The following is an 11,524-nucleotide window of genomic DNA, read 5'->3' on the forward strand; positions in this document are numbered from 1 at the left end:
TATTGAGCTTAATATACTGGACCTGGGTAGGCTGTGCCTATTTGCTGCCTTAGGAGAGCCATGACCTTATTGAATAGAACAGGGCCCAAGGGCACCAAGATCAAAACCATATTTTAGATTATTCAGTGCTAACTCCCCCCCTTTCCAGCATTGCTGAGGTAAATCTGGGCGTTTCTTTTGCTATTCATTTGACTCTGTTTACCTGGTAACTGACCTTGGTCAGCTGCTTTGTTTTCCCACCTTGAAACCTTTATAAGAGACAGTTTTCTGATTAAATCTCTCTCTTTTGCCTGATCGGAAACCGTGAGTGCTGTCTTCACTCTCTGCGTCTCTCCCTCCTGCCCTTTCTCTCCCTCCCTCAGGAAAAGAACCCGAGACGATTCTCCGCCCTGCTGGCTGAGTCCGGGCTACGACAGTCAGAGCTAAAAATATTTTTTAAGTTTATTTATTTCTTTTGAGAGAGAGAGAAAGAGAGAAGCAGTGGGAGAGGAGTAGGGAGAGAAGGAGAGACAGAGAATCCAAAGCAGGCTCCAGGCTCTGAGCTAGCTGTCTGACGCAAGGCTCGAATCCAGACTCCTCAGTTCATGACCTGGGTCGAAGCCAGACGCTTAACCGACTGAGCCCCCCAGGCGCCCCCTGAAAGAAAATTATTTAATTATAATCTAGAATAATCTAAGGAGGAAGATGGCAGAGAAGTAGAGGGACCAGGATTTTCCTCGTCCCTCAAACCCAGCTGTACTAAGATCAGAACACTTGGAACACCCAGGAAATCTATCTACAGAGTGATAGAAAAATCTCCAGAGTTGGAGAGTGACAGCCTGGTGGTACCTATATGTGAATTGGGGGAGATAAAACAAAGTTGGCATGGAGGGGAGGGATTCCCTTCTGTGGAGAGACATAAGGAAGAAAAGAGAAGCTGTGGATCACAGTATTGTGTTACGACAAGAGAAAAACCTCTCCAGACCATGAGCTAGGGAACGAGAAATGCAGACGGTAGCAATCCTACTTTGCAAACAGCGTGAGGAGCTGAAGATTGGAGTTTTCAAAAGTGCACGACTTTTTCCCAGACCAAAACCGCTGCAGCAGTATGCGCAAGTTTTGGGAGGAGGGGTGCCAGCCCCTGGGCACCGTGCGATCTCAGGGGCGCACTGGGACAGGACAGTCCCCTCCCTTGAGTACTGGGGGAAGAATGTATATTGCCAACCAAGGACAAAAGACCCTGCAGGCACCTGTCTGTGCGGTGTGGGATCCTTTGAAACACAGGGTTTTGAATCCCAGCTGAGTTCCTAGGAGCCAAAGGAGATTGTGGAGCAGGGCAAGCTCCCTGGTGGGGGAGGAGAGATTGGGGTGTCGCCATTTTTCTCCCCATCACCAACAGGGTGGGGCTTTAGGGAGCAGCACAACAGGCCACAGTGGAGGCAGGACACAGTTACACCAAACCCCTCGCCTCCCTAGCAACAGAGCTTAGCAACTGTTTATCTACTAGAGTGAAAGTGACAAAGACCAAACCAGATGGCCTCTCCTTCAGAGCAGCACGGCCACTGTCCCAGGCACCAACCCCTAACTGTCCTGTGGTTTTGTGTGTTAGTCTGTTGCTCTTTTTCTTTTCTTTTTTCTTTCCTTTTCTCCTCCTCTTATTTTTCTTTCCATCCTTTTCTGTGTTTCCCTTTGGAATCAGGCTCATAGTTTCTGATTTGATTTCTGGCCAATTCTTATTTTATATATACATTTTTTTTTCCTTTCTCTGCTTTGTTTGTTTAATCAGGCATTTTTACTCTATTCTTTTTACACCTTTTCTGTATCTCCTTTGTTTTCCTTTCTCCCTCTCTGGATTAAGTCTTATAGTTTCTTTGAGTCTCTCTGCTTGGTCTTTTTTTTCCACTTTTTTTTTTTTTTTCATTTTTCTCTTTGTATGGGATAAGGTCCCTGGCCCTTTCCTTTCTTCCTGGGTTACTTCAACGAACAAATCAAAGCACATCTGGTGGAAGGCCTAAAGAATCCACCACTACAAGTAAGAAGAAGCTTTGTAGAAGACTGACCAGTGGGACAGAGCAGCCAAACACACACAACAGAGTGCCTGCAATGTGCTACTTCCTGAAGTGCCAGGCCCTGGGCAGTGTATGACTCCTTTATAATACAGTACTTCTCACAGGTGCAGGACACATTACAAGTATTTAAAACATGTAAAAGACAGAAACTAGCCAAAATGACAAAACGGAAGAATTCTCCTCAAAAGAAATTCCAGGGAGAAATGACAGCCAGAGAATTGCTCAAAGCAGATATAAACAATATATCTGAAAAAAAAACTTAGAATAATAGTCATAAGACTAATAGCCAGGCTTGAGAAAAGCATAGAAGACAGCAGAGAATCTAGTGCATCAGATATCAAAAGCCTAAGAACTAGTCACAATGAATTAAAAAATGCTATAACTGAGATACAAAATAAACTAGATGCAATGACAGAAAGGACGGAAGAGCAGGAGAGAATAGGAAGATAAAATTATGGAAAATAAGGAAGCTGAAAATAAAAGGGAGAGGAAATTACCATGAGGGGAGAATTAGAGACCTAAGTGATTCAATGAGATGACTAATATCTTTATCATAGGAGTTCCAGAAGAAAAAGAAAGAGGCAGGGACAATAGGCTTATTTGAACAATTTATAGCTGAGGAAACAGGCATCCAAGTCCAAGAGGCACAGAGAACTCCCTTCAAAATCAACAAAAACAGGTCAATACCATGACATATCACAGTGAAACTGGCAAAATACAAAGATAGAGAATTCTGAAAGCAGCTAGGGACAAACAGGCCTTAACCTACAAGGGTAGTAGCAGACCTGTGCACTGAAACTTGGCAGGCCAGAAGGGAGAAATATGCAGCCAAGACTCCTTTATCCAGCAAGGCTGTCATTTGGAATAGGAGAGAGAAAGGCTTTCCCAGACAAACAAAATTTAAAGGAGTTCATGATGGCTAAACCAGCCCTGTAGGAGATCCTAAGGGGGACTCTGTAGGTGGAAAGCTGCAAAGACTACAAAGGATGGGAGATATCACCACAAGCATGAAATCTACAGATAACACAATGACACTAAATCCGTATCTTTCAGTAATCACTTTTATGTAAATGGACTAAATGCCCCAATCAAAAGACATAGGGTATCAGAATGGATAAAAAAAACAACAAGATCCATCTATATGCTGCCTACAAGAGACTCATTTTAGACTAGAGGACAACAGTAGATTGAAAGTGAGGGAATTAATGGACGTCAAAAGAAAGGCGGAGTACCCATACTTATATCAGACAAACTAGATTTTAAACCAAAGATTGTAACGAGGGATGAAGAAAGGCACTATATCATAATTAAGGGGTCTGTCCATCAAAAAAGGCTAACGATTGTATATGTTTATGCCTCCAATGTTAGAACCCAAATATATAAATCAATTAATCACAAACATAAATAAATTTATACCATGGTTGTAGGGGACTTTAATACTTCACTTTTATAGCAATGGACAGAAAATCAGTAAGGAAACAATGTCTTTGAATGACACATTGGATAGGATGGACTTACAGATATATTCAGAACTTTTCATCCTAAAGCAGCAGAATACACATTTTTCTCAAGTGTACAAGGAATAGTCTCTAAAATAAGATCACATACTGGGTCACAAAACAGCTTTCAATGGGTACAGAAAGACTGAGATCATACTATGCATATTTTCAGATCACAAAGCTATGAAACTTGAAATCACAAGAAAAATACCTCTTCTGTTCAAGCTGTTCCAAAAAATAGAAATGGAAGGAAAACTTCCAGACTCATTCTATAAAGTCAGCAGAGCTCAGAGCAGAGCACAGAGTGATCTTCCCGAAGCATAAATCAAACAACTTTCTTATTCTGCTTAATGCCTTCTAAATCATCTCTATTGTAACCAGAATAATGTCTTAAGTTTTTGGGATGGCTTTATGTGGCTCTCTATAACTTGGCTCCTGCTACCTGTCTCGTCTCATCTTACTGCACTCTCCCGTCCTTCACTACACACCAGCAGTGTTGGCCTTTCAACTCCTTTACCAGTCCAAGCTGATTTCACACTGAGACTTATACACTTGCTGTTTCCTCTGCCTAGAAGTCTGTTTGTCCAGCTCTTCACCTGGCTGCCTCTTCCTTCTCAGACTTCAACTCAAATATGCTCTCCTGAGAGAAGTCTCTTCACCATAGGTGAAGTGCCATGTTTATGTTTTTATAATACTTACAAGTGGTTGAAATTATTTTATGTATTTATTTGTTGGTTTATTTGATTATTTATTGACTATCTCCTTTCTCTAAAATAAAACTTCTGTGGTAACTTGTTATGGTGAAATACTGACCCTTCAGCCTTCGAGAATGCTGGGTTTGGCCTTATGTCAGTCTGGCTACACGTCTACTCAAGTGTGTGTCCTCAGTGTAGTTAATAAAAGAATATTAATTAGTATATTTGCCATGATGTGGAAAATGTTGGGAAGCACTGCAGTAGAATACAAACTACTTCAGGACAAGAGAAAAGTTGAATTTACTGTTAACACTATATGTGTCTAGAATCACTTCAAAGAATGTAGAGAAATACTGGAGTGTCACCAGGCATATTTGGAGGAGTTCTACCCTGGACACTTCCTTCCTGCTAGGTGGCAAGATCTGTTTGAACTGTGCTAACCAACCTCCCCATTTACCAACAGTGTTTAACTATCTGAGGCTTCCTACTGGCTAATAATGACTTACATGTTGGAGAGATTTGAAAATTGGAGAATGTCCTTCTTCCACAGGCCAGTTTTATGTTTGATTTGTCTTAGCCAAACATTAGATCCTTGGCCTCAGTGGTTTCCAGTTCTATCTTGTTCACTTAAGAAGTTCTTATTGAGTAGCTACTACAGATCAAGCACTATACCAGGATCTTTCCATTGTTATTGTACACTGTAAAATATTTTAGAGGAGGTATTTTCTACATGCCATGATATATGTGTGTGTTTTATGAAAATCTTTTATAATTTCAGCTCAAGCCAGAAAAAAACCTAAGGAATCAGCTGATTTGGCTAGTCACTTAGAAGATTCTGTCAATAAAAGGTATTTTAACATTTTTCATATTTTATTGTGTTTGATGATTTTTTTAATAAAAGACTTCTACATTTTTTTTTACTGGACCGGAATGAATTTATTCTGGCTTATTATTGCCATTTAGGCCCATACTATAATCCAGTGAGTGGTCTAAGAGTGTCCTAGTCAGCATCACATTCATACCTTGAGCACATGCTCTGTCTGCGTCAAGTTGACAGACAAATGGAAAGAAGAACATGGAAAAAATGAATGGAGAGAATGCAGCTGTGTTTTTGTAGTATAGACATGATTAATATACTACAATATGGATGTAAGAAAAATAGTTTTGTAGTTTTGTATAAATTCTGATCTTTCTCACTAGATCCTCAGACTCTGAGTAAAATCATATTAATCCAGCATGTTTTAAACTTTGGAGCAATAGTGTATAGACTCTTTAAGTTTATCACAGTCCTCGTTCTTCCTTGAGATGGTATCTGAGTATGCAAATGAGATGCTCACTGGACTTTGTGACATTGATAAAAAGGTACTTGAGCAAGTATTCTGGTCAATGTCCTTGTACTGCTGGCCTCATTCCAAGGTGTTCTGTGGCCACTGACATCTGTGGTTCATGAATGTATGGTCTATTCTCTCTGAACATGGATAGGGCCCACTCTCAACTCTCATTACTATGGTAGAACCCTCTGAGCCTCCATCATGGCTTTCATCTGTCCTTATAGTGTTCATGCCTCACTTGTGCTAGGCCTCTGCTATGGGATACCTCACCCCTGACATGGCAACCACCTTGGTAAGCCAAACTCAATGTTCATGTCACATGTGAACCATAGGAAATATGGGATGAAAGCTATATCCTCTTTCTGCTGTAAACATACCATACCATTGCATTCTGTTAACAAAGCCAGGGCCACTCTATGTTGTCAGGAAGCCGCCTCTTTTTTTCCAGACTCTCAACAAAGGATGTGGCAAATACCTCTCTACCTTTTTTTCTCCTCAATCTACATAATATACATCCTCCCCACTCAAAAGCCAAAGAGACATATGAGTTATTGTATTACTCCTCTCCCCCCACTTCTGCTATTTCCTCCAATGAGGTGGGAAGGAATAGTCTTGCCAGATTGAAAGTGTGTGGCTGAGGGTTTGGGGGAGATGTTGGCTGTGACTTTTAGAGATCAGGGAGACAAGCAAGAACTGACAGACTAAAATCAATCATTATTTATGCTGAATTTGTGTTTATTTTCAGAAGAAAATCTCCCCCACAGATCGATGATTTTAGCTCAAAAGAAAACAAAACCATCAGAAATGATCCATTAAGTGAATACTGTTCAGTAAGAAAGAAAAGCTTGCTCCCCTTGTGCTTTGAGGATGAATTTAAAAAACCAAATGCCAAGATAATCAACATTAGTCCAGCAAAGACAGTAACTTCTCACATGGTAATAATACCTACTATTGTTCAGTATGTGCCTAAGTACTACTTGGAGGAAACTTATATTCTAGTGACTAGAATCTTTGATAAATTCTTTTTACTTCTCAGTTTTGCATTGCAAAGTGACAACCACACTTAGATTCTTAGTGCTCTTTTTAGAACTGCCACCCCAAAACTGGGGATGCCTTTGCATCAACTGAAATTTTTGTGTTTTTCTTTATGAAAAAGGCTTTGTCAACTTTCTTGATTGTAAAATATAAAACATATTTTGTATTTTTTTAAATGACTGCATTACATTTCACTTTTCTAACTATCTATTTTAGCTACCTGAACCTGAAAATACATACATTAAAGGCTATTTGATAGCTCACGGAGTCTGTAAGAAGACTGGAGAAACAATCTGGCTTGAAAGCTACCCAGTCAGGAGTCACCCATTTACAACCCAGACTGCTCCGCCCAGACCAATGCTTTCGTTACAGAGTTTATGACGCTCAGCCTCACAAGAGTCATTTTCAAATAGCCCATCTTTTCCCCGGTGCTTGCTTTCTGTGAACTGAAGACTCTCTGAGGTGTATCTGATTGGCAGAGCGTGGGTCACATGCCTATGCCTTAACCTCAAGGGGGGCTAATAAAGTTAGTTTCTGCCTCTATGTAAGAGTACAGAGATTTCTAAGGTGGAAAATTCCCAGAGGTGTTGGGCAGACCCAAAATAGAACAAATAAATCTTCACCACTGTGGCTAAATAGGTAACATTGACCCAATGGATTGCAAAACCAGATCTTTCATCATCTTTTCAGTAATTATAAGCAATAATATACCTTTCTCACTAAGTATACTGATGTCCAATGAGATGATCCTGGTTTCTTATGTCATGAGTTGTCTTCCTAAAGGAAAGGTAGTAATCATTGACTTAAAGTTTGCAAAGTAAAAACTGACACTACGCATATTTGACCAGTTTCTTTGGAGTTAAATTCTTTTGTCCTATAATGGAAATATGAGAAAGAGTTAAATGAGTAACTCATACATACAAATTTTGCTATTACTGTGACAAAAATAGTCTATTTTTAAGTCAAACTATTACTTTGGCTATATTATTCCACAAATATATATTGAGGGCTTTTTATGTGCTAAGTATTGTGGTAAGGGTTGGAATACAAGATTAAATATAATATTATAAAGATACTTTTAGATTCTTGGAATTATTTATTAGGATATACAGAATTTATAATTTTGGCTTAAATCTGGCTTATGACCTTTGATTCAATTCATTTTTTGGTATTCCTTTTATTTCTGGACATGGAAATATAAGAAAAATGCCAGAGTGATGTGTCATCCCACCAACTATCCTATTTTTCCAATGACAAAATCTTAGACACCTAAGACATGTATTTATTTTGTCATATCTCACCTTATTTCAGAAAGGATTTTCATCAGCTAAAAGTTCTGATTTTACCCTTAACATCTTGAAAGAATATTAAGAGAAAGAAGTGTGCCACATATAAGCACATCTTCTTTTGTGTGTTTGAATACCATTATTGTTCGTATTAAAAACTTCTCTACAGTCAATTTTAGGATACTTTACCATTTTATTTTCATGTTTGAGAATAAATGTAGTCTTCTTGTCCCACTAGACTGATGACTAAGTACTCTTCTTTAATCCACAGGAACAAAATGACACAAATCCCATAATTTTCCATGAAACTGGATATGTACAAATGTTACTTTTGACAAAAAATAGACTTCCTCCCTCTAGTATGAAAGATGAAAACATTTACCTACATAAAAGAGCAGATTTTGTCTTAGAAAGAAATTGCAAAATCCTCAAATCTTTAATTAGAGATCAACTTATTATTCCTTCCAAACCTAAAAGAATTATGCCTACAACATGGAAAAGAAATACACAAGCAATATCTTTTGAAATGGGCCATAGAGTTGTAGAGAGTAAACAAAAGAAGAAAACTAGTAAGAAGACATTTGAAAATGTATCCCGGAGTAAACTCTATAATTTCTCACAGACTTTTTCCGGCCTAACAAAAACAGTTACTCAAGATATGAGTACTAGACATGGCAACTTTGAAAGAATGTTTTCTACAGTAAAACCCATTAGCAAGTTCAGTACCTTACCTGTCAAATATTGTTCAAAGCCTTTAAAAAATGTACTCAAAGTCCATAAATTAAATAATGTAACACCCTTGGATGATTTGTTAAACTAGTCAAGTGAAAATTAGACCCCTCAAAAAATAATGTTTATGCAGCAATTAGGTAACAAAAAGAAAATAACGAAGTTCCAAGATTATAGAAGAAATTGTTACCTAAATAATGTCCTAATGGATGGTATAAGAAAGCAAAGAATAGAAATTGGAATTATAAATCAACCGTCATCTGTTCAAGAAAAGCCAATATTTTTAGTAAATGAAAGGACAAAGTTAGGAAATAATTATCAACAAGAGGGACTAATTCATGAATTTTTATGATCTCAATTAGATTCCTCAATCATCAGAATTTCTACAGTAAAGTCTGATTTGGGACCAGGAATGGCATACACCATCTCTGGAAATTTGCTATCAGAAGCCAAACAGCATCAATAACCTTGCGCAATAATTGAATATCAAATAAGACAAATGCACTATTAACCTGATACATGTGGAATTCATCATATATCAGCATTTTGGATAATCATTGGAAAATAGGATTATATTAGCAATTCATGCAATTAAAAACACTTTGTAAAATTTAAAATAGCTTTTTGTTAGTAGACATTGGAACGCATTAATGCCTTTTATAACTTTGACTTTTTTTGGACTTCTTAAATAATTTAAAAGAATAACTAATCTTCAGTAATCTTCAGTAAGCTAAAATTTTTTGATACCAAGTCCTACTGTATTTCAATAAGTTATACTTCAAAATTTCATTTTTAATCCATTTGTTTAAATTTTTAAAAACATCTGAACTCTTAGTACATGAGGAGAAGTAGGTTTAATTAGGAACATTTCCTTCAGGGGAAGGCTTTGGGGGTCTTTGGAAACTTTTAAAGGTGAGTGAACAAAACATGTTCAAGGGTCCTGTTTCCACTTCACACTGGAGCTTTTCTTCACTGTGGGCCATCAGTGCTCCTCTTGGGCACTTCTTCCCAAGTCAGGTTTTGGCTCTAAAATAGAATGACAAGGAGAGAAAATGGACGTTGGGGAGGGAATGGGAAAGAGGGGTATAAGTGGTAACTCTAAACGGGGGAAGAGCAAGAGTGGTGGATAAGGTGATGGACCCTTATCTAAAGCAAGAGCTTTAAGACAGGGTGATGGGCTCAGGTATGTAGGAGGTGGAGGAGGAGCACACATGCATTCTTGGCTCTTTACCTTTCTTCTGGTTACTGGAGGAGTAGCAGCAGCAGCAGCTCAACGTTATGAAGTCATCTTTCTCTTTTCCACCAAATAAGGACCGATCCTCTTGTTCCCTTGTCATTCGTTCGCTTCACCTCCTACTTCCATCCCATCCTTGTTTTCCCTCCTCTGAGGCTCACTGCAAAGCAAAGCAGTATCCCTAACTACCCTGCTGGCTGAGAAGGTAAAACACAAACTTTTTAATCACTAACAGTAAAAATAATAAAAAATAGAAAACATACCTAATAATAGCACAAGTAATGATGGTAGTTTTTCGTGATACTCACTATAAGGTAATAAAATGTGGGTTTTGGATTTGGGCAGATATGGCTAAACTTGGGCAAACAATGTAAAGTATTTGAGACTCAGGTTATTGTATCCTCCCCTTGAGATGGGACAGTACCTTATTGCAGTATAATTATTTTCAGTGTTAAAAAACGAATATGGAGTACCTTGAGTATAATAAGCATTTATTAAAAATTCCCTTCCTATCTCCACCCATCCCCCTACTCTTAATATAATATCTTAAAAGATGTTCTCAAAATTCTCTTACTCCAGTCTTTTCTAAATTAAATGCTGGACCTAACTGCAGTGTTTGAACTTTATCTCAAATTAGATGCAGATTAGAACTGAGGATTTTTGTTTTAGTTGTTTTTGGAAGTTTCTGCTGGAACTTGTGAGCTTTATCTTTCAGGAAGAACTAAATCAACTTACAAATTCCATTTGGCTGAGAATTCTCCATTAAAACAGCTGGACAGCTGGGAGCAGTGGATTCTGGGAAGGTAGTGACCTAAGCTCAGCACCTTTCTCTTCTACTCTCAGCTTCCATCTGTCATCTTCTAAACCAGACAGCTGCTGAGATCATCAAGGAGTAGGTTGGAAGGTTAGATATGGTTTTTATTCTGATGCTGAGATCTGACTGTAGCCCTGGAGACCAGATTCTGAGTCACAAGGCAATGATGAAGGTTGTACTGTGTCCTGAGACCAGCTGGCTGTTGGGATCTGTGGATTATCCGAGGGAAATATTGCCCTTGGTCCTATAGAAGTGTTTCTGGTCGTGCTGGCCCCAAGAGGCTAGGAAGGAACCACCAAGCCTGTGAGAAAACTGGGAAGTCAGAGATCCATGGATTTTCCTTTAGATGTCTCACCAGGGGATTGTGGTCTGCTTGCTTCCAAAGCACCATTCCATAATGGGCAAGACTTCACCTTCCACCACTTAACAGTACTGTAGTCACTAGACAGTACAATAAACAGATCTGCACTTCCCTGAGCCAACTAAGAAAGTAATAACCCATCTAAAGGGATCCAGCAGTAGACAGTGGCCAGCCACACAGGACTGCAACAGAAAAAGAAAAAATTATAAAAATTAACAGAGATCTCATTTCAGGGATCAGGAGGAATAATTAAACACAGTAATTTTGAGGGTTAGCAATGAGAAAAATCATTAGAAAAAATAATGTTGCTTCCTGTTTGCTAACCCTGCTAAGTCCAATTCGTTCAGTAACTAGCGATTAAATAAACAGAACACATTTCATTAAATCCAATTATACAGCAAACACTCCCAAAATAAACTTAGATTGTATTGCAGTTTCACAAAATGTTTAGAGGTGCAGTAGGCATGACTTTGAGTAGATAATGAAAGAAAA

At 38.5% G+C, this 11,524-nt stretch overlaps 1 protein-coding gene across 4 annotated transcripts in view; it reads left to right on the plus strand.

Annotated features, from left to right (window-relative positions):
- C8H1orf141 (chromosome 8 C1orf141 homolog) overlaps positions 1-9,240 on the plus strand; it is a 57,792-nt gene extending 48,552 nt beyond the window's left edge. For all 4 annotated transcript variants that reach the window (XM_029949787.1, XM_029949791.1, XM_029949788.1 and 1 more), the window contains 3 exons: positions 5,021-5,090; positions 6,319-6,508; positions 8,166-9,240. In XM_029949787.1, coding sequence (XP_029805647.1) covers positions 5,021-5,090; positions 6,319-6,508; positions 8,166-8,714 — 809 coding nt within the window. In that variant the 3' untranslated portion in view covers positions 8,715-9,240. The remainder of the gene's footprint in view (positions 1-5,020; positions 5,091-6,318; positions 6,509-8,165) is intronic.
- Positions 9,241-11,524: the final 2,284 nt, after the last annotated feature.

The sequence above is a fragment of the Suricata suricatta genome, chromosome 8 (genome assembly GCF_006229205.1).
Source record: "Suricata suricatta isolate VVHF042 chromosome 8, meerkat_22Aug2017_6uvM2_HiC, whole genome shotgun sequence".
Classification (NCBI taxonomy): Eukaryota; Metazoa; Chordata; class Mammalia; order Carnivora; family Herpestidae; genus Suricata; species Suricata suricatta.